This window comes from Aphelocoma coerulescens, chromosome 5, assembly GCF_041296385.1.
Source record: "Aphelocoma coerulescens isolate FSJ_1873_10779 chromosome 5, UR_Acoe_1.0, whole genome shotgun sequence".
Taxonomy (NCBI): Eukaryota; Metazoa; Chordata; class Aves; order Passeriformes; family Corvidae; genus Aphelocoma; species Aphelocoma coerulescens.
This window is the reverse complement of record NC_091019.1, coordinates 33,499,268-33,523,322: the sequence shown is the minus strand read 5'-3', so window position 1 is coordinate 33,523,322 and position 24,055 is coordinate 33,499,268. Positions and strand designations below refer to the sequence as shown.

The window sequence follows — 24,055 nt, the reverse complement described above, 5'->3', positions numbered from 1 at the left end:
CTAACAAAATGCTTAGATTCAAAAAAAACCAAAAAACAAAAAAGACCAAAAAAAACCCCAGGACACTGATGGCCAATGTGTCCAGGGAACTACAGCTGGGCTGCAGACCCTTCACACAGGACCTCACTGTCCAGCAGACACTCAGAGAAGGAACAAGCCCCTGAGGTAAGGAATGTGCCCCCTCAACCAGTACCACCACACTACTGCTGGATGACATTTTTCTTCTCTAGGAGAAAAGTCCCCTAGAAAACTTTCTACATCAGTCCAACCTGACTGAGGCATCTATAGTTCATTTTCTTGGTGCAGACTTATGACTGACTCATTGGTTTTGACCTCCTACTTTGCTGCTGCATGATGTTTTTTGAAAATCTGAAAGCAAGTCCCTAAAATTCATGTTTCAGGAAGGTTTCATAATCCCTTCCTGAAACATGAATCCTTCTGTCCTAATAGACAGAATTAACTGCTGTGCTGTCCAAAGTAAAAGTCCGTTTTTATAGCTGATGTGCAGTTTACTGTCCACCAAGCACCTGATGGGCTGGGCAGAAGGCCCTGCAGCAGGTTATGCTTCTTGGTGACAAGCAGAGTGGCATGGGCTCAGTCTGTGTGCACAGGCAGGCACTGGGGTGGGGGAGTCTGTGCTGTGACCACACTTACATGGCCTGGGCTGGTATCACAGCACAGGCCCAAGCACTCTGTATAAAAATCAAAGCTAATCTTCGTCTAAACTGCAGTGCCATGCTGCCTTTGGTAGTTTAAAGAAAGCCATATGTATTCTCCATGTAGCTGCATAGGCATCAGGACAAAGAAAAGCCAGGAAACATCTGGCAGAGGAGGTCAGGATCACTATTCAATTGATATGAATCATACTTCTGTCACAAAATGCCACCTCACAACCTATTTCTAAACAGGGTACCGCTATGAGTCCATAGTGAACAATCGGGCCCTGGTGATCTTTGGTCACAGATCATTTGACTTGCAAATGGTATCCAAGTGCTGTGAGGATGCAGTCAAAGCTGACTCAGGAACAAAGACAAAAAAAAGAAATCCCTCAGAAGAGGAAAAGGCAAAATAGTGCCAGGGAGAGCAGAATTGGAAGGAAAAAAGAAAAGGGAACAAAGGAAGAAAAAAAGAGAGAGAGGTTTTATACATACTCTGGAAAATGGGAGCTATTTTAAGGTAGACCACCTCTGGGTCTAGATCCAGCTTCTAGTTTTCTAGTTGAAAAGGGTCTCATATATATATGGACTATTGTGTCAGACACTGGATGCATCAGTTTTTTTGTAAGGGCACAAAATGACCTTAGATATGTATTTGTGCTCCATAAACAGTACTCATGGCCAACAATTGCCTCAGGTTGCTGAAAAAGCTGAGAAATTTGAAGAAAAGTTTTGCATGCAAAATATCAGTATCATTCAGCCATTCACCTCTAGCATTTTGCCCTTCAGTACCAAACACAGTAAACAGGTGTCTGCAATGTCCCTGACACAAGTTCTGAATTATTCCAAGTCTCCACGAAGTTAAAACAGTATGTTGAGGTAAAGGTTTGGGTAATGCAAACATAAGCTACAGTAATCTGCCTGATCTGACATGGAACAAATGAACCATAGGATGGGTACAGGTGTTGGAGATATCCCAGGAGAATGCCTGAAAGTTCAAAACTGGGGACAGGAGGCCAAGACTGCATTGCTCTCTTTCACTGAGCTGAAAATAGGCAGAACTCAGCCCTGTAGCCCCAGGACTCTCCCAAAGAAGGAATACTCATCCAGAACTGTATCATGGGCTCATTTCCTGCATGTGTCAGAAGTTTCCCTAGAGAAACCAAGTATTTCCATCTGCAAGATGGAGATAACAAACCTCCCTCATTTTCCATGGTCACTGTAAAGACAAACCTAGAAATATCACAGAAGCAGAGTGTCTCCACAGCAACAGTGACAACCTGAATCCATAGGAAGGACTTACACACAGATCCAGAACAGAGAAAAACAAGTGTTATGAAAACCTGCAATCCCTTCCGGGTCTTGGGTGACATATCTGTAAAACACCTACCCATCTCTGCTAAAAAGACAAAAATCCTACACAACTGCCTGCTTTCTGCATGATCTGCAAGTTCTTGAGGGCATCCCAGATGCTGCCTGCACTGGTCTCTACACAGTGATACACACGCTTCCAGCCAGAGCATCCAGCTATGTCGGGTGCACGAACAGAAGCTTGGAAGCCCTGAACATTGGAGCCTCTGGGGTCCTTGTCCTGTGTTGGGGACTGCGCTTGGCTTTGACCCATGCAATGTCCTCCAGCAACAGACCTTCTCTAGCAGCTCTGAAACAAGCTGAACACAAATAGCTGCTATGCTTCAATTCAGACTTTTCTTCATTTGAGAAGGAAACATCTTAATTAATTTGTTTCTGCCACTGCTCAAAGTTCTCCTCAACTCATGAGAACCAGGAGAAAAGCAGGATGACATGACCAATAATGCCAAGTGGGATTCAGGTTTGGCAGCCTGGTGTGAAGACAGGATTTAAATTTTAGGCCTACTTTTAAATTTTAAATTTAAAGGCCTACTACATCCTGTTTTTAACTCAATGGTTTATTCTACAAGAACACAGTAGGGCACAGGGAAATGACATGCAGCTATGAAAGAAAGGCAAGGGCTAAGCACAGCTTGGGCCCAGAAAAATCAGATGGGTCCTTTACCTTCTGCTCCAATAGATACTAGCTTGACTCCTTTGCTGGCAATGAAATCCAAGGCCTTGTTCACGTTGGATATTTTGTGCACTCGCATTTTGCCTCTTTCAGGCTTAGCCAGACGTTCACCTAATAAGAAAAGGGGGAAAAAAAATGTATTAGAAAACAATTCTGAACCTGTTCTTCCCTGGTGCATGTTTCCTGTGGTGTGGCTCCCACTGCTCAGTCTGGCAGAGAGTAGACTTCCCTGCATCCTTTCAGGACAGCCACGCTCACTGTTTAAGCACCTCTAGAAAGAACCAGACAGAAAAGTATCTTTTTGATGCATCACAGGTAAGTTGGTTACAGAGAACCTGTCAAGTCCTTTGCAGAGTAGGTTTGTATCAGAGGTGAAAAAGTCTGTTAAAACCCCACTGAGCTAGACAGTGGAACCAACCTCCTCCAGACACAGATAACAAGGCCTGGAAAGAGCACAAACTCCCCTTCCCGACAAAGACAGGTGAGGAGCTCTCCTCCAGCATTTGCAACACCCAACTTACAAACCAAATCTCTCCCTGGAACTACCTACAGTCAAATATGAGGGTGATCTTGTACCTTGCCTTTTCATTCCCCCAGCCAAGATTCAAATCTCCTACCTCTCCAGTCTCTCCACTGAATGGCCAAAACTGCCTGTAGCAGGAAATAAAATTACTTCTTTGGCAAAGTGGCTTTATAACTGTAAGGACTGTCACCTCAACTCCTTTCCATTAAGTCTGATGTAATTCTGACTCTATACTAGGTCTTTTACACAGGTGCATTTGAAATGTTTATACTGAGGCACAGAGAAGGCAGCAGCCTAGCCCTAAGGTAAGAACAGGTCAGTATCCAATAGAAATCAGTCTTAGGATAACACCCAGCTCCTGACTGCAACAAAGCTGGTAGATTCTGACCTTATTTATTTGAAAGAGGTGCATTAAGTGCAGTCATGTCCTTCTTGATAGGCTGCTTGTAACTAGACTCACAGTCTACTTTTACTAACAATAACCCAAACACTCAGAGTAAGCAAATTAAAGCTTGGACAGGTGGACTTTTCAAAGAAACCTCAACTAGAAATATAATTAGATGGGATTTCAGGAACCACCTGTATGTGACACAACATTGTAAGTGAAGACAACATCTGCTTCCAGATCACAAGCTGCAGAATACAAAAACAATCTAAAGAAAATCCAAGTAGGTTTTGTACTTAAAAAAAGTTATAATTAAAAGGCGATCAAACGGGCAAGTCTAGGCAAGTAATTACTCACCTGACCTATTCAGTTCCAAAAGTCTCCTGCTATATGTTGAACTAAATATTTAAGCCAATGCAAGCTGACTCAAACCCTTTATTTTAGGCTTAAGTGTGAGAAAGAAAAGTACTTGGCTTGTTTCCTAACACAGGCATGAGGAAAAGCTAAAACAGAGAAGAGAATACTATCTCCATAACCATGTCCTCCAAAGGAAAAAGTCTAGAAATGACAATCTTTAAAAAGTTTTTCAGTAGTTACTGTATGCTGGTGTCATTACCTCTCACGCTTAAGGATAAAACCAGATTCAGTTTTAAAAGGAAACACTGATGTCTGACAATTTAAGTAAAAAGATGTATTTATGGTATTACTTCCTTCGTAAGATTAAAAAAAACCCAGCTCTTTTGCTTTAATGGAACCTCAAGTATATGTCACAGTACACTGCTTTCTTTTTCCACTTGGATAATGCTAGTCTTTCTAAAGAAAAGTTGAAGCATTTTGTGTGACAGTTATTTGTGACAGTTTCACAACGATATTTTTACATGTAATTTTACAATAGACTTAAGCAGTCTTATGCAGCCAAATGTCAACAAATGGGTTAAGCCAGCTAAAAGACAGCAATTTTCTTCAGTTCGTGTGACTGTAAACTAGCCTTGCAATAAGAAAAATAAAGACAGGTGATTAGGTTTCAGCTGGAATAGCAAGCAGATCCAATTCACCTTGTGGCCACGTGCAATGCCAGTGCAGTGGAGACCATCTGAACTGCTCTCCCTGGGGCTGGGGACAGCAGGATTGTTCCCCCTGACAGCCATGAGATCCTCAAGCAATTGATGGTGATTGCAAACCTCTCCCAGATTAGAATCCTCTCTTTGGGAACTTTTTAGCTTTCAAAACCCAACTGCTATTCCTTCAGACTTGGACTTTATTACAGATTTAGATTTCCAGAAAAACGCATCATCTGGTTCCATGCCGTACATTATTAATGATGTAGACTGTTAAAAGGAAGCCTGCTAGAAATATGTTCTACTTTGATCTATTTCCATCATTGGTTTTCTTTCTCAGTATTTCTCCTAGCTGAGACAATGAAAATCATCTACTCGCTTCTCACTCTGATTCTCATATACTAGCCCAAGGCTGTGCTTTGAAAGCCAAACAATGCAAGGATGTGTTGGCATAGAAGTTGTTCACTGCAAATTTGTTTAGGAAAAATTTCAATTAGTGCCTCTGTCTCTTCAAAGGGAATAAAAAGCACCTTACAACTTTATTTTAAAAGTACTAAACGTGAGTTTAGCCTTTTTCAGTCTTGCAGTAGATTTTTAAAACAGCTTTGTCAGGGAAGGAAACATATAAAGTGAAAAATGAAAGTGTATCTTTTGGGGCAGTTTCTAAGGGGAGCGGCAGTTGTTACTTCCAACCACAGAGGCCAACCAGAGAGGACCTGCAATGAGGAAGTCCCAGGACAGGCCATGGAACTTCCCCCACTGCACAGTGACTGGGGAACCAAGGGGCTCTGGTGGGGCTGAAAGGGGAGCTGTCAGCAGCACAGCTCACCTCCAGAAGGTACCACACTGAGTAAAACTGAAGCATTCTCCTCTTGCAGACCATCATTGCTTCCCATACTTTGGGAAACTGCACTGGACGAGAAAACTGCTTCCTACTTGCCCTAGCTGCCTAGCAGCAACACGTTCCCAAGGTTTTCCACAGTCTCACTGGCAGTCTCTCTTCCACTGTAGGGTCTCCAGTAGCTTCCCTGATGCAGGCTCCATCCCTCCTGCCATGGCACAGTGGCAGCAGCCATCCTCCAGCAGGGACAGAGGGACATAGTGCTCCCTCAGTCCCACACATCCCAGCCAGGCAGACAGGTGGAGGATGCACTCAGCTCCATGTGGCTCTCAGCCAAGCTGACCCAGCACTCTCATGGCTGAAAGCTCTTATGGCCATGGTCTTCTGGGTTAGAGGAGATCAGCCTGCCACAAGTAACCCTGCCCATGGCAAATTCCCAATCAGCAGCTCTGCAGTCCCCCAAAATATGTGACGAGGAAGGTGTGAGCCAAGAGTCGAAAGGAAAGGCCAGAAGCTGGAACTGGAGGGCTAACAGCCACCCAGAGACTCACCATTTAGGCAGATGATGAGTGGGAACCATGGCAAAAACATACAGGTGAGCCCTTGCCAAACATCAGGAGAAACGCTGCTCCCCATATGGGCAGCTACTTCCCCAGCTACAGACCTAAGGGGTTGCTAGTGGAGCTGGCAGCTGGAAGAAGGCTCTGTATGAGCAGTGGGGCTCACAATGGCTAATGGAACTGCACTGATGGAAGTGAAATGGGGAAAAATGTGCCACGTTTCTCTTTTTCTGCCACTGCACTTAGGAGAACTGCAGTTCTGGCTTCTGCTGTCTCTAGGGAAAGGATGCTCAGTCTTAAGTGTGTGAAGGACCACGGTCTCTGGTGGGATGCAGTCCCCAGCTGCCCCCATGTCTTTGCCCACTCATCACGCAGCAGCAGCCTTCAGGCAGAGCTGCTCTGCACTGGGACAGGTACGTGCCATGCCCACACCACTGCAATTGGAAGCTGCTAGCTTCTTCCCAAACTCAGGTGGATCTGACAGGCCCTGCCAGTGGGCTACCAAAGGGACAACAGGAGAGGAAGAACAGGAGATGATGCAAGGAAATTAAGCAGCATGAGATACAAGACTCCCTGCTTCTGCCTTCTCCTACACATCCTTCTCTCCCCCCTATCTTCCAGTCCAGTGATTAGAAGCTAAGCCACCAAGGCCCATCTGCCCCAATGTCCAGGCTGCAGCCCTGCCTCTGCGAGGGAACATAAATACAGAAGATAAACTAAAAGGACTCTGCTACCTCATTTCTTACAGGCACTGCACACTGCAAAGTTCTTACATTGTTTTAAACTCTGATCCCTCCAACCCACCAGTATGGGCAAACCCCCCAAGATTTCATTCTATGTTCATAATTTCTGACAAACACTGACAATAAACTGACAGAATCTTTGCATAAAATGGAAAAAAATGAAGGTAAGGAAAGAAAAGAGGGACATAGGAAAGGCAATGTGAGTGCTTCTATCACGGCCATTTTATTGGAAAATGTACCAAGGTCAGGAATGCAAGTCATTGGGTTGCTGTAACTGGCTTAAAAGCCATCAAAACAAAGTCTGTGAGCTGGGGGTGAACAACCCCAGTTTGAAAAATACAGTCTTGCCCTCTTTCAATCCATCCTACAACACTTTACTAAGGTATTTATTCCTACTAAGGCATATCAAAAGGGATTACTGCTTATATGAAACAATCCCTGGGAGATATCTGTCTAGCAGTGGGACATTTGTGACACAGAGTAAAAACAAATCTGACCTAACTTGTTCATGCCACTGCTTTTATTTCAGACTGAGTATTATGGGATTCTGCTTTTCTTTGGGATGTTTTTTTTCCCCCCATGAAGGTTTGAGCACTGAGCTCAGATTGCAACTAGAATGGAAAAACTTCAGTCATGGCTGAAACTGAATTAACACAGAAGATTTACTGGTTTGACTCCCTTCTTCCAGTAATTTCTATCGTACTCCCACTGCCATGTGGCTTTGGTGTGATTTGCCAGTGCAGCATTCCCACACTTCCCAGAGCTGCTTCATCAGCCCTGCCAAACAGTAAGAGCCACTGCCTGGATCTTCACAGGAGGCTGTACATTCCTGACAGGCAGAGAAAAGCCAAGAAGCCGGAGCAGGAATGCAACAGGCAGCCTGCACAAGCCATGAGCTTTGGAGCACATTCCAAAATGGTCACTGCTAGAGACATATATTTGTTAGGGAGAAATTTGTTCTCAACCAGGAAGCAGCTGTTCTCACATTCCAGCAAAAACTGCAGCATTACAGCCCTTTCAGTCAGTATCCTACCTGGACAGCACCACACAGAACCTCTCTCACCTGAAATGACTTCCAGAAGTAACATGAGTTTAAGACCATCCCTGAAATCTTCCTCTATGTTCTCAATCTGTGTCCCAGCCTTGCGGAGGTGAGAATTACACCATGCTGTAAATGTCTAAAATATAGGAAAGAAAAAAAAAAAAAAAAGCAGTCAGTAATCTTCCCACAAACCAAACAACAGTTCCCAACCAAAGCAGTGTTGCTAGGTACCATGACAAATGCTCATTAGGTTATCACCTCTCCATCCAATGTCCTTGTGGGGCACAAGCATTTGTACCTCTAAATATCCAAAGAAGTTGCCAGGTGTTTCTGTAGCAGAGGGAATCTGAGACAGTCATTTTACAGCTCCAGCACATCTGATGTACTGGAGAAGCTTCTCATTTTCTGTTTGGCTTAGAATACCTTGAATAAGTGCTCAGATTGCTAAGGACTTCCAGTGGTATTAGATGACACATATTAATATGAAGGAGAACAGGGAACAGCATTCCAGATGATCTTGTCTCTAGAGATGTGCTTGAGAACAAACAAGAACCATTCTTCAACTCTGGTCTCTGGTCTACTCCATCCCCAGCAGCCCTTAAGACACTGAAGGACAGCATGCTGAGCTCCTCAGCCGCATAAATCACATCACAGGAGTGTCTGTCCTGCCGCCTCCATTCTCACTGACTAGCTGCTAAGTAGACCTCCCTCCCCTGTGATTGTCCCACCCTTCCTCCCCCACAACATGGAGGAGTAAATACTTTCTGAGTAAGGATAATATCACCCATCTCAGCAGAAGTGCAGGTCCTAGAAAGGATGTAAGTAACCATTACTTAGAGACACTACTGTCTAGCACAGCCCCAAACTCCCACTACTTGAGAGCCTCTGGCAGAAGCATCATTGCAGCCATCTCAATAATAAAAATCACAGCCACTCTGTAACTAGTGATACAATGCACCACCACTAGAATGATAATATGAGTCTGAAGTGCAGGACAGACTGAGGCCCAAACTACAATATAGTCAGTACTATGCAAGCTAAACATAACTCATTTTTGAAAGCACCTTCTGACCTCAAGTAGTCAGGATAAAAGTATCTCTCATATGAAAGAATTAATTTCACTACAACAGATAACAGCACATTTTTTGTGGTTGCAGTCTGTAAGCCCATGCTCTGACTGACAGGGGAGAGACCATCTTTTCCAAGAGATGTGACAGAAGGGGTTATCTCAAAAGATACCATGTCAACTGGTCTGAAAGAGAAAAGTTGGATGGTCAAAACACAAGAAGCAAATATAAAACACCTCAGACACCTGTGTGGCATAGACTTAAAGAGGTGAACAAAGAGCTCAATCTCATCTGAAGAAGCAGAAGCTGTTTGACACAAAACTACTGTTTGAAGAGTAAATGGTAGCAACCACGAGGACAAGGTTTGTTCAAGTGCTAATGAATGTGTTTCCCAGTGTTTGAATAGCAGACCAAGCAAACCCTTTCCTTTGTACAACCTGATAAACCCTCAGTCACTCTCTAAATAGAAGGATGAGGTTACTCACAAATGAATGTATCCAAAAGCTCAGTGCTACCACAAGGAAAGTCTTCCCTCCCTCTCCCAGATCTGGTCCAATTCAACTCACTGACCCAGCAAAGAAAATTGTTTACTTTCTTAAGGTCTCCTGCTCAGTAGTGCATGGAGGCAGTTCAGCAGCATCTAACAAGCCTCTACAAGAGAAAATTTGGCATACAAGGGCCAAGCAGGAAGGTGGAGCAGACCACAATAGCCATGCCATTTTAGGCTGCTGGGGAACCACAGAAGGAAGGACTCATCTAATACTGAAGCACAGCATGCCAAAAATTTAGAAATGCTTCACTACTACTTATAGCATGCACAGGATTTCAAAAGAAAGATTATCCCGAAGGGCAACAGGATTGTTCTGAGTGGTCTCAACGCTGGGCTTTCACTACTAACCTGCTCTTACTGGAGTTCACCACACCACAAACAGTGTGGCAGAATCTTTCCTTGGAAAAAGCATTGCTCAACAGCTGCAGAGCTTTCCACTGCTGCACTTTGGCCTTGTTCTCCACTGGGACTGTGGAATGGAGCAGGATAACAGCACAACTGTAAATACTTTTATGGCAATGGCCCTTTGGACGGATGCATGTATTGTGAAAGTCTGGGATCTCTTTTTTCAAAATAGCCTGGTTTCCTTCCAGATTTGGAAGCTTGGAAAAAAGAAGAGTAAGTAATTAAGCACCTTTTATTGCTTTTTATTGTTAACCCCCTGAGAAATAAAAAGTGGTGGGTTTTTTCAAAAAAGAGTGGTTTTATTTGGAAAAGGGCCCTGTATCCTGAAGTACGTTCTTTTGGGTCTACTTCCTTCATGCTACTGCCTGAGCTGTATTACAAGAGAGGTTAATTTTACTTGGCTCCCTTTTGCAGCCACGCTACTTCACTCCTCCAGAAAGGCAAATGACAGCAGAGATGCTTTCAAATGGTACATCATCATCATCATCACATATCAAAGTATGCGAGCAACTTATGTCAGAAAGGTTGTGGCTGCCCATGAACCTCCTTCTCATATCTGGAAAGCAGAGAAAGCGAGATACCTTGAGCTAGTGCCTGGCCCTGGGTGACATTACAAAATTTGTGTTGATTTGAGGAGGAAGCCTGAGATCTAACTCACAGGCCACAAGCCTGCACTTTTGTTTCTTGTCTGACTTCTCTGAAGTAATTTCAGTTTTGTTTTCCATCAGCCCAAAGCAGATCCGACATCTCTGCTTTAAATCACTGATAATCCCAACAGAGCTCAACAGGGCATCCCTCTGCATGGTTTGAGGGTGGAAGAGGGCCACCAGTTCTACCCTTCCAAGAAACACATATGAACTTAAATGCAAACCACAAATCTTCTAAACTTTGCCTTATTATAAAGCCTGGCAGGGTAACTAGATCAGTGAGAGTATTTTTATTGCTGCAAGAGTCACCCAGGGCTCGGTAGGAAACAAAGTCCCAGAGCCAGCACCAACTTCTCAACTGGAACCATCTCCATCTCATCATGGCCTCAGACAGGCTGAAGTGACACAATTCTGCAAAACACTGCCATTACCCATGAGTGGCAGAGTGGACGCTTCAGCTGCTCAAGAACATGGACCATATGAAGGGTGAATAGATAGTGCACACGCAGTTTCCATGAGACAATTCCCAGATGCGCAGACATTTTCTCAAGGCATTCTTCGGGTCCTACATGAACTCCAACAAGCATAATACTATGAGCAGCACATTAGCATAGTGAACAGCAACAACTAATATCCCAGTGTAGATGCATTAGGCCATTTTACAAGAAAGCAGGATTATGAATGCTTTTAATAACTGCAGGGGATCTCACAAACTATATTCACCACAGATCAACCCAGAGCAGTATCTATCAAAACACAATCATCAGAAAACAGCTTTATGTTGCATTTACTGCATATACTGCAGAGCAGTAAAATATCTTCTTATTTCAGAGTAGTAAACTGGAAAGAGATCTGACAGATAGGAGAAGCCTGGACAAATGTGCCAGAAAAGTAAAGGGAAGCAAGAGAAGGGAGAGCTGAAATTTTTGCTGTCCACTGGGTCTTGCAATCCTGGCAGTCTTGTTTAGAGCCGTTTTTACTGACTTGGCTTCATGCACCTGCACAGGATCCTTTCTGTTATTCTAGGAAACCTACTGAAGCCTCCCACTCACCCCCCATCCACCTTCTGGGCAACACAGCCGCTCCTCCCCACGCCTTGAGTCACAGCTACTGGTGGCACTTGGCTCGGGGTGGATGCTAAGCCCCCCTGTGCTGCCTGTCACCAGCAAACAAGTTTTTGGAAGTGGAAAGGGCTGTCAAGAGCAGCCATCCACCTTTCTGTTGCAGGCCTGGCCCTGGGAGCAGCCAGGCAAGGAAGAAAACACCAAAAAACACCACACCTGCATTTGCTGGGGTAAGGCGACTTGCACCCCAGTTCAGAGGGCAAAAATACACTGCCAGGTGGGAAGCTGCTTGGAAGCAGCAGATGTTCTTCCTTGCTGTCTGCAGACACAGAAGTCTGGAGATTATTCTCCTGCTTACTTCTAACTCCCTGTCCCAAAGACAAAAAAACAAATAGTCTGTTAATCTTGAGGTTTATGGAAATTTCAGAGCTGGAAAACTACTTACTGTTAAATAATAGCACAGACATCTCACACCATAAATCTCCTCTGGCAACTGCACAAGAGGTGCAAACAGAGCTGTGTTTCTTGGCCCTTGGATCTTTCCATATATTGTACTCCTAGTTTCATTTTTGGACACAACAGATTGCCAGGACACCCCTGCAGGTCTGTCTCTTTTTCACTGTTCACTATGGAGGACATCTAATGAAGGAGTACGTGGGTATTTGCATGTACATGGATGCATTTCTCATCACTGCTCTCTGTACTCCCTGCTCCCACCTAGCTAAGATTTGTAGGCTTTTTTTTTTCCTTTTCCTTTTTACACCCCAGCCTGATCAGCAAGATCCCTGACATCAAGATCACCTCCTGCATTTGGCTGCTGGGTGCTGAATGAACACCAACACGTTCATATTCTACCACAATATAATGTATCAGATAATAAAGAGAATAACAAATGTTCCTAAAACAAGTAAATATGATTAACTGTTCTGCTGCCTCAGCATATTTGCTGTTGGGGTATCCTCTACAATCCTACCTGCATACCATAACAGGCATGCACACTCTCTTTCTTGACACAACACGAAAAATCCTTGCTTCTTCACTGTATTAACCCTTTCCTGGTCACAAGCTAATTAAAACAACAGCCTGGTGACAGCTAGTCTTGCAAGCAAAACTCTAATGAGATTCAGCTATGTCCTTCCAGGTATCTCTCAGCCATGTCAACTGCAAACCTACCCATACCACTTAAGTGTGCATACACACTGCACTCTCTGGTATTCTTTGCACTTCCTCAACATTTGCTTTTGTTCCTGAAAGCCAATAACCCTTCCCCTCCACACTGTTATTTCCAATCTGAGTACCTTTCTGGTACCAAAGTGGTTCAGGCGGAATTCCTGAAACCTAGGGAAGCAGGACAGTAAGTCAACATTTTAAAGAATGTTTCTGCCTGGAAAGCAGCAACAGCACCACGATATCACTCAGAGCCAATCTAGAGAGCTCTTTGCTGAAAGAAAGCAGTCATAAGGCACTTCGGCTGCTGAGCAATTTTAGCAGTGCAAATGTTGAAGCTACCACAACCACATAAATGACAGATACTAAGAAAAAATAAACAGGCAGTTTCATCTCTTTGTGGCTGTGACATTCCAGCTTTATCTGACCTTTCCAGATGCTCTTTACTTCTCTCCTTGCTAAATCACTCTCCACACAGCCCTGCTTTCCATGGGTGAATGTAAACTTTCTGACACGGCCAAGAGACTGCCATATTTGTGTAACAGCCCTGGAGAAGCCGTAACTGAGCCAGAGCAGTGCTGCTTGCCTCTTTTCTGACAGGAGAAAGGTCTGGCTTAAGCAAAAGAATTCACTGGAGCACTGCCTCTCCAGACCACCACCACTGGGCTCAAAGGGAGGCAGTGTTCACAGTCACCAAGACACCCTCCTTCCTTGTGTTTATGCTGGGGGATGAATTTTAATTAGATATTTCAACACAGCTCTGCTGTTGAGATGTGTCCTGGTAAGAAGGGGATGGAGCTGCTAGCACACAAATCTCAGTTTAGTAGCACAGTTTTATGCTGTCTACATATGTTCTCTGCAAAGGGAGGTCTTGAGCGGGCTGAAAGCTATGGATGCTAGCCCAGGTTTTCTTCTAGTGTTGGAGGAGAAATGACAGCAGTAGTCCCTTTCCACTCACCAGAAAAGAAAGCAGGATATTCAAACAGTACTTCAAACAAAGGTGAAAAACAGAATCAATTTACCCAGCTGCAAGTGCTGCACTTCTGCTAGTCATGTAGTTAGCAGTGCACCTGGGCTTCTGACTGCACAGCCAGGCTGCATTCTCTGCCTGGCCTGAACGCAAACCCTCCGTGGCTCCCGCTTACTGCAACGCCATACATTCCTTACAGGACTGCTGGGGCAGATCAGCTAATTCTTGCAACAACTTCTACAGCCGAGTCCATGCTGCAAGGTATTTTATTTAAATAAAATTATCTGAAACACGGACTGATGCAATCATCTAATAACAGCTAATAGTTTATTATAGCAGGCAGAAAACTGCTGCACACATAGCTTTTTTTAAGCAATAGGATTACTAATAAAGGAGTCCAGCTGCCCCATAAAGGGATCCTTTCCACCTTGGTAGTCTGGAAGCTGAACATACTGTATCAATTAAGGAGGATGCTAACCCACAGCCACCACAAATATCTCTCCCCCTTGCTCCTTGAACAGACAGACTAGGCCATCATCAACTTACTAATTGGAAGGATTTGGCTGGGTAGGCCACGAAAAATAAAGCTCAACAATCCAGTTCCAGTTTCCCTTCATTCAGCACTAACTCATTACCAGCATTACCTCCCAGGGTCTCATGTGATTTTTCCCTTTCCTAATGCTACTGCTCTGAGTCCTCCTTTCACATCTTAAAGCACTTGGAAGAAATGCAGGGGTCTCGTGGGTGGCTGCTTAACACCCTCCCCACACTCAACACAGACTCAATTGACAGGCTTGGTTGCAGCTTTTTTTCTGCACAAGTCTGTGATATAAGCTGACAAGGAGGTACTCATTTAATTGGGGAGTAATTACAAAGTAATCCTAGATCCTGTCAACACCCTGGCACAAGAAAGGCCATGGCTGGTCATAACAGATCACACCAACAACCCTAGTGAAGAAAGCTGGGTATTAAAAAGGCTGTCCATGAGGTACAACTGGCCCATTGAATATTTTCTTTGCCCACGTGCTGCAAGTGGCAGAAGCTTTAAACACATACATATTATTGGTTTTCAATAGTGATGGAGGAAGTGCAGACCTACTGCATCCCTACTTCTGTATACTACACCTCTTGGATTACTCCTCGGCGTACTTGGACGTCTGCTAGAGTGCCCAAAAATACTCAAAAATAGTTGTCCTCTCCCCACAGGGGAGCTCTAGGTATTGCAGATCCTCTACACAAACCTCATCACAAGTACAGGGAGCCACCCAAAGCTCTTTTTATTTGAACCTGAATTAAGAGAAAAGTCACCATTTGCCATACTCCCCAATCTCATCTTCTAACCTGAAATACCTTCACTGCATGTTGCTTTGCATTTGAAGCCACATTACAATTTTGAAAAAAAGAAAGGCACTTTTGGTATTTATGTTCCAAATCCAGTCTCTAGGACACAGAGGTAGTTCAAAGAGCTTGGTTTGTGTTGACAAGTTACACTATCAGCAGCTGACCTCTAAAGAATTACAGGTATGATGCTCAATGAGATGGATGCTGCACAGTGGAGAGCTTTGCCTTCCAACAGAGTTGGCCTTTTAGAAAGGTTGAAGGAATTAAATGGATATTCAGAAGGAATCATTACAGACAGCACAATTTCACCAACTCCGCACAAAAGGAGTTTAGTACTACTAGCGTCAGTGCTTATGTCCTGTTCTGGCTTAATTGCAGCTGCTGAGTTCCAAGCTGGAAAACGAAATATAGAGCACACTACTTCTCAAGTGCTATGCCCTGCAAACAGGAGGTATCATTACACTGTACTGTGCAGTACCAGCATGCACTCAAAGAACCATTTGGTGGCTGCATAGGGACTTACTGAAGGTGAAAAGGCAAATTGTAAGTCTACTTGCATTTACCAACCCCAGGGCACAGCCCCTGCAATTTGGAAACACAGAACTCAGTCACTACTTCTTAGCCACTTTCCAAAACCCATTTCTGCAGCTCAGGATGAGAACAATACTACAGCAGTAAGAGCTCCATCCCTAAGCATAACGGCGTAAGCTGGCTTGGATCCCACTGGTAGTGTGAAGTTCTCCACTGAAGTCTCTTTGTCCAGAGGAGCTAGGAACTGCTGCATAGAGATAATAAACTCTTCAGACAGCCAGTTCATCCTTTTGGACACTGGCAATGAATCAGCAGCACATCACTTGCAAGAAGTGCCATGTAAATTCAGTGCAGGAGTTTTTATTTTTGCTCAGTGGCATAGAGTTCTCAGTGTCTTGCTTAGTTTTTAATTCTCATATCCTGGAAGACAGGACAAAAGAAGAAAACCCAAAAGTCTGTTCCACATTGGTTTCCCACTGGTGTGGTATTAACTGCTTTGGAGCCAGAACACGCCCTTTTATTAGCTAACAACAGGCTAAAGTGGCAAGGGCAGAAATCTTAATTCAGCACACTTCCTGTCCAACACAGGGTAAATATTTGTTCTCCTCTACATTTGTGCCTCTGGAGCCTTTAACTCCGCTTCTGCTACAGAACTGCACCATTTCAAGAAGAATCTGCTTCTGGTATTTGAAAGCTACTGACCATTAGATCAGTGAGTTGGCTGGCATTTCAGATCAGTAAAGTATAAGGTCTCTTGATCCCTGAGTTACCAAAGAGCACTGATAGCTAGGAAAACACAAGAAGCCTTCAAACAGGCAAAAACTACGAAAACCCCCCCAAAACTATACAAGGATATCAACTAGCTAGAAGTAAGGTCTTTAAGAGTTTATCATGAAGTTCAGACTGCAAGACTCTTCATTATACTCTTCTGTCTCCTATGAAATCAGCTCATAAATGTCAACTTGCTTCAAGCTCTCTCATAACAAAAATTAAACAGAGCTTGTCTCTGCATTTTATATGCTGAATTTCCCAAATGCTTTATAGCATTTGAAAATATACTGGAAGAAATTACTTTACTGCACTAGGATGCAATTATTTATAGACTGAAAAGTGGCAACAAACCACTGAAAGCCAGACTGTTCAATTCATGGAAGCTGAACTCCAACTGCTCAGCACAGGACTGGGCCAAGACACCACGATGAAAACCTGCACGAGCAACCTTATGTTCCTGATGGAAGGCCCACACTTTACATCTCACCATCCAGGTTTATCCAGACCCAGTACTGATTTCATCATGAAGGTGAGGTGTCACCCACTTGGTCCCAGGAAGAGGCTGGGGGAAGACAGAGAACACCTGGCACTGTAACACAAAGCAGGACACGCAGCTCTGCTCCAGCTCTGGCCTATCTGAGAGCACAGACCAAAGGTACAAGACATCTTTCGACTCAAAGCAGGTCAGGAAGCACCTTCCCTCTGGTGGATTCACAGGCAGACAATGCTCCAATGAAGATTTGTCATGCTTCTGCCATGAAGGTGTATGTGTGGGGCCTATCAGTTTATACTGAGTCCACAGAGCCAGCAGTGCAGGAGCTGATCTGGCTGAAAGCCCTTCTGCAGTGTAGGGGCTGCCCAGAGCTTCCTGGGAGGATTCACAGGTGGTGTTTTTTCTGTGGCTCTTCTTTGGCTGTTTACTTTGCTGATGAACAGGAAGAGAGGGAGAGGAGGTTACAGATCCATTTATCCAGGCTTTCCAAATAAAGAGCTATGTAAAGTGGCTGAATAATTGAAACAACTTAATGTATTTGCCCACTGCTCTGTATGGATGCTGCAAAATTAGCACAAAGCATTGGCAGACATTTAGGGACTCTGCAGCTCTGGAGCATAGAAAAAACTTGAAATAATCTGGTTTTCTAAGGGACGATGGCAAATGTTTCAGATAAAAGAAACGATAGCTGCATTTCTAGCAAGAAAGGGCCTCCAAAACAGTATTTGGCATGAAGCCTTAGAGCTCCTTGTCAAAGAGCAAGGAATCAGGATACCTGTATCCAACAGAAAGCTACGTGGCACAGATGTACTATGTAGTTGGGCTTCACTCTCATCACCAGTAACATCAACTCTTGGATAAAGCATACAGAAAAAATGTAAGATTTTTGGATACATTTGTCCCCTTGGCCATCATTGCTGTTCCTGACACAATGTGCTGTCAGCATTCAGAGCTCTCACACTCATTTGCAACTGTGAAACACAATTCACAGCTCCAGGGGGGTTATTCCCAGCTCCGGCAGAGTCACTTTTTGAACAAGGTCCGTAATTGGTAGTATCATTCACCTGAAATGGGGTTTTTCCAAAATTAGGAAAATAGCTCCTGGGACAAGATGACTGTGATTCACATGTGCTACCAAAAAGTAAGGGCCCTGAAGGATCTTACTGTGCTAGGAGCTACCATACACAGGGCGAAAAGCTGCTCTGTGCTCCAAAGCACTTCAATGTGAGACTCAAGATGAGAGTGGAAACAAGTAGGCAGTGTTAGTCAGGGTGCTTGGCAGTGGTCTAAGCACACCCACCACCTAGCTCTTGTCATTTTCTATATCAAGATCGTAGTAAACTAAAGAGAAACTTGATCCACAAAAAGACTGATCCTATCTGAAAAAGGAACAAATAGTTCACAGCCCCTACAAGCTACACAAATGTGTCTGAACTGCAGCCTCCTATGCAAGACCACAGGACTGAATCCCCCCCACACTCCAACGTTTGGAGCCATCACCTTGCTCTTAATAAGCTACATCCTGCTGCCATGGTGCATTTTCCTCTGGTTTGGTCCATGCAGTTGATGCTGCCAGCCTAATGCAGGGGAAACAACGTAACTGTGCCAGTCTACAGCAGATCACACCTAAGCAAGCAAGGCAGCACAAACAAGAGCAAGAAAGCAATTGAAAATGCAACAAGCAGACAGTTGGCATCAGGGGCTGATACAAGTGCGGGCTGACATCTCACTGTAGAGATAAGAATGGGAGAGGTGAAAGAGGGCCTTGAAAACAAAGGTAGGTACCTCATATTTAATGAGGTGAAGAAAGGGATGCTACTGAAGAGACATGAACTGAAGTGATGGATGACAAAAATTATTGCTGCAGCTGTTTGGGTGAGTATGATTGGATTGCTTCATGGAGGTCAGAAAAAAAAGAATGTTGCCATTACTCCACCATAAGATAATTGAGAGCCTGTGTGAGAGCTGCATGGGAGATTCATCAGCCACTCTGGAATAAATAAAATGTCAGGTCAGAGTAGGGAATGTCACATCTATTGTTGGATGAAATGATTTAACTGATCTGGGTGAAGACAAGATACTGAATGTTTACATAAAGGCACTGTAAAAAAGTCTCACTGATAACCCATGTGAGCAGTAAGTGTCTTCTAAAATGCAAAAATACATAACTGAGCCTTGGGAACTCTGAAAAGGGACCACCAGGGCACCCCTTCTTCCTCCCACCTCCACCCCTGCAACACAGAACAACAGAGAGACTGAGAAGGTGGAACTGCTCCTCCATCTACCCCCAAGCAGATGTGCTCCTTTCATTCACACAAACAGAGCAGCAGGAATTGTCACCTTTTACTGCTGTTGCCTCTGTAAAGCCAGCACAGACAACTGGGATGGGACTGACATCTACACCTTCTCATGCATGAAGAGAAGAAGGTAAGTCTTTACCATGGCACAAGCTTGCCAGTGTATCCACTCTGTGTGTAATTGAACCTCCAGGCCATCAACACTGCACAGACAAGCAGTGTCAGGATGATCAGATCCTCAGTGAATTACTGGGAGTTAACCACAGGCATTTCACCTCCCAGGCTTTAACTCTTAGGAGGGGTCACATATTTGCACAGTTGTAGGCTCAACAGTTTTTTCACTTACAGTTTAAACAACCAGCTTATAATTTAAATGAAACCGCTAACAACAGCAAAATTTGACATAGATCAGTGTGTCTGTGTCCTGTGGTTGTGGGGATGAGTATTTATTAAGGTAATGGCCATATTTAAAATTGAATTGCATTGAGACTTACTTTTAATTGGATACCGAAAGTGCGAAAGCTACTGTGGGTGCTGAGATTATGAAGATGGTCTTCTGGAATCTTAAGACATACTCTGTGCTTAGGCATGAATATGTCATCTAAAAATAGAACACAACAGGATTTAAACTCTCTACAATGACACTGAAGAGCAAGTAATTTCTCAGTATACATCACAGCCTGAGGAAGGGTCTAATTAGTGAGCATCTTCATGGGCCTTAAGGCATCTGCATGCCACTGCAAGCTTCTAGCACTGACTTACCACCACATACACTGCAAACAATGAGATCGCCTATCTTCATGCAGTAAATATAGTCCTGACTGGTATTGAGGTGTGCTTTGAGTGATCCGTGCCAAGTCTGTGGGTACACCTGGACAGCACAGTGAAAAACAGTGTAGAGTATCTAAGCCAAGGTGCCAGAAACACTGGTGGTAGTAAAGCACAGCTTAGCCATGGCTATCTAATGTAGGAGCTGTAACAGGCATGGAGGGCACAGCCCCCTGCAGAGATTAGTACCCAGCAAACATGGGAACTGAGGCTCAGTAATGCAATGGACCAAAGAAGGGGAGTTCACATCGTGTCTTCCCAGTATGTTGTGTTCAGGCCAGGATGCAGATCTTGAAACAAAGTAAGAAAAAAAGGACAGTTGAAGATTAAAAATGATAGGGAATAATTACAGCAGGAGTTTGGTTCCAGACTGCTGTGGTCCAATGTTTCAAACATCCTAAGAAACCAGCAATTGCATTAAGAGAGGTGGAGGCAATGCTGGCTCACCCAACATAACACCTGGCTGAGGACAGCATAGCACTCTCCTGTGCGTCCTTCAATTTGCTGTCTTTGCTCCAAACTCATGCTCCTTGGCCCTGCCCACAGCCTTTAAAAATTCAGGCTAGGAACCTAAGGACAATATACTTAACTTTAAGGAGATGCAATCTTTAAACACTTTCTTGATCTAATGAGCAAAGCCTCATATTTTTATCTATTTTTATCTTAATTATTTTGTCTTGAGACTGTTTATGTAGTTTATCAAAGCAAGGAACACTATCTAAAGGAAGTCAGATGTGGGACTGATACCAAGGATTAAAAACAGCAGAGAAACATTCCAGTTTGTTGGGTATTTTTGTTTTCTTCTTTCTTTGATCTTTTATTCAACCTGAACCATTAGCAAAGGCAGTTCCAGTTCTTAGCAGCACAGTAGCTCTGAGCTAATATCTATTAGTATTGTTTATTATTTTAAAAGGCTGTGCTACAGGGTTTATAGTCTAATTTTCCAAAACTTTTATGAAAAGGAGAAAAGGAAGCGAGACTTAAAGACACATTCACCAGGGATCTGCAATACTTTGGGAGAGTGTTGAGCTTATTAGAATAGCTGCCCTAGGTAAAGCCTGGGAAAGGCAGTCAGCAAACTTTCTGGACTTAACCCAAATGCTACCAAGGAGAATGTTTCCACTGACTGCTGGGAGTTGGGTTCAGGCCCTGCACTGTGGGGGAGAGTGGCAGAATGACAGAAAATGTCTGATGACTCTAACCAAGTCCAAAGGAGCCGTACAGAGCTGCTGTGTTATTTAAAAGCAGACACGCAGAACACTTTACCAGATACTATTGGGAAAAAATTGATCTCTTTTTAAACCTAGCAGCAAGATTTTCACCATCCTGATGACAGGAAAACCTAAGGCAACATAGCAGGAAACACACTGCAGAAGGAACTGGGAGGAAAATACTGCTAACCAGCCAGTTCAGCCGATCAGGAAATGTTTACTCTTTTTATTTTTCCATGTCAAAATGCTGGAGGCTTTAAACTGTGTTCTCTGAGAGACAGAGCACAAAGGGACATGGGGGACACAAGTCCCAGTATCAGTGCCTTTAGGCAAACAGACATTGCCACTGACTGGTGAGGACTTGGGGACCAGCCCAGGTCTGCCTTCTGGTAAAGTCATGCTCTGCTCCACAGTCACCCTCTGAAAAGATGTGACAAGCCCAAACGTAACCTGTATTAGTAACACCACTCTACTGCATCTGGCTGGGGAAACTGGCACACAGGGCAGCCAGGAAAGCACATTAAATACTTGAATGCAGGAGATGGATCTGTAGCAACTCCAATGGCTGAGGACAGAGCGTGATTTAAGCCCTAGCCACAGACACATTCAAATTCTTGCATTTTCTCATTTCTAGGAGATGAGGTCAAAGAGCTCACCACAAGAGAGGATGAATGACGTAAACTGAATGGTGAGTGCCAGCGTTATGCTGGGGTTTTTTTCTCACTGTGCTCCACACATACCCCAAGCCTTTCCATTTACAGGAAAGGCCACTGATGTAAAAGGTGCATTCTTCATTAGACCAGAGGAGGCATCATTCTGAGTATGAACACGTTAGCACTGTTGCCAAAGCTCAGTTAAGGAATGGGAGAAAAAACTCCAATATTTTCCCTCACTAAGAGGAGCCTTCAGACAGGCAGGGGACCAAAACCAGAAGAAAAATCATGTCTTTTCATCAAGGAAAATGAATATACCTTCAAGTTTATGGTGTCATAGCTACTTGTAATAAAAAGCATTAGATAACCTTTTTCTTTTTTTTTTTTTTTAATCAGCTTTAGGCTGGAATAAAGAGGATTGGAACAATTCTTATGTGCCATGACAAATGTCCCAAGTTACTGCACATTAATGCAAGTATCTTAGAAAAGGGCAAAGACAGAAGAGTAAAATCCCAGCAGAACCAAAGTTAAAAGTAAGTTTTTACAAGCAACTGTACATTATTTGTTAGCATTTTCCCTTCCTTACTGTTAGCTCCATTTTAACCCTAACCATACTCGCATATACTTTCTTCTTAAATTGTGTTCCCCACTGATGGCTGCAAATACCCCATTTTTAGAAAAGCGAGTTTCAGGATAGCTCTGAGAATTTGGGCTTTTTTCTGCTCTACAGAAAAGGATCTGTTTACAGCAAGGGTGCATATAATAAAAATATTTTGTTACAAGTTAGAGAATTTTGCCCTGGCAGTGGAATTGCGATGTCTTTTGGGAGCTGTAGTTCAGATGCTTCATGCTCCCATTTTCTTCTGCTCTGCAGGAACTTGTTTAAAGGCACTGTCCACAACAAGCTACCCAGTAGGATGGTACTTTACAGAAGTCTAGAGGGTGCACTTCATGGGGGATGCAATTCCCTTTGGAAACCACCTCACAGACACAACTGAAGTATTGCTAATCAAGCCCCTACATACCAGCATTCCCCAAAGCATCACCAAGGAAAAGGGCACACACACAGTGCTGCTGGTTTTGCCATCAATTGTGCAGCTCCTGAATGTAGTGATAGCAGGCTGTCTCTAGGAGGACAGTCATTGGGAAGTGAACACGGCAGCTCACAAGACGGTGGTTAGCTGAATGAGGATGGCACAGAGGCAAGGGTAGGGTTTAAATTTCAATTCACCTGTAGGGAGATGGATGACAAACAGTTGAGGTGACCGATTTGAATAGGGTCAGGCAAAGATTAATTATTTGTCTCTGCTACTGGAGAAGAGTTGATGAAAATTGCAAGATGGTAACTGCTTCTGACTTGTTCTGGAAGAGGAGGAGGAAAAAGGGAAGATGGGCTCTAGCTTTGTGCATTCTTGCATGAGGGAAATTGCAACAATAGCTGAGTGAAGAGTTTGTGTTACAAGTTTTAATCTCAGTCTAGCAGTGGTGGCAACTGGTTTTGGTCCAGCAGCAGCTGGAGAGAATGACCAAATGAAAACTCTTTATTATAAATGAACATAAATATAGAATTTTCCATTTATCTTCCTTCTGCCTGGAAGCATATGGCACCTACTCCCAAAAGTTTCAAATAGCAGACATTGAAATGATCACTAGCTCTGTGGGCAAGGAATTATTTTTTCCACAGCTCTAGGTCTAAAAAAAATTTGTATTTTAGCCTTGAAAATGATGACATCTTGCAATACAAGATATATTATCAGGTGATATGTAAATCAAATTAATTTTTAATCTCCCTCTCTTTCAAACAGAGCACAGGACCTCACTGTGAGTCCAGCTGTACTTTTACAGCACTCATGACCACAGGTGCAGTCAGTCCTTAAGGAGATACACTACAGGATGCACAAGCTACTGGTGCAGCTGAGCATTTGCACAGGTTACCACAGGCCTCTGTAAAGCACTACCTATGCAAAGCTGTGCTACATTCTGATGAGCAGCTCACCCCACTACTGCTGCTAGTTCAGGTTTCCTTTTGGCGCTGGGCTCTGCTGAAACTGCTCGGACACCACAAACCACACTTTAATAAACAAAACACATACACACAAAATAGAAATTCCACCACAACTAAAACCCAGCCATTCTTCTGCTCTTTCCACCTCCCACACTGAGCTTCAAACTTGCATTTAGAAAAATCCAAAGTGACCAGCTCTGTTC

The 24,055-nt window shown here is 43.7% G+C and overlaps 1 protein-coding gene across 4 annotated transcripts in view; it reads right to left on the bottom strand.

Moving 5' to 3' along the window:
- Nucleotides 1–24,055, bottom strand: part of ACTN1 (actinin alpha 1) — an 87,160-nt gene that overhangs the window by 38,259 nt on the left and 24,846 nt on the right. For all 4 annotated transcript variants that reach the window (XM_069017623.1, XM_069017620.1, XM_069017621.1 and 1 more), the window contains exons 2-3: nucleotides 7,874–7,988; nucleotides 2,692–2,811 (exon numbers count right to left, since the gene is read on the bottom strand). In XM_069017623.1, coding sequence (XP_068873724.1) covers nucleotides 2,692–2,811; nucleotides 7,874–7,988 — 235 coding nt within the window. The remainder of the gene's footprint in view (nucleotides 1–2,691; nucleotides 2,812–7,873; nucleotides 7,989–24,055) is intronic.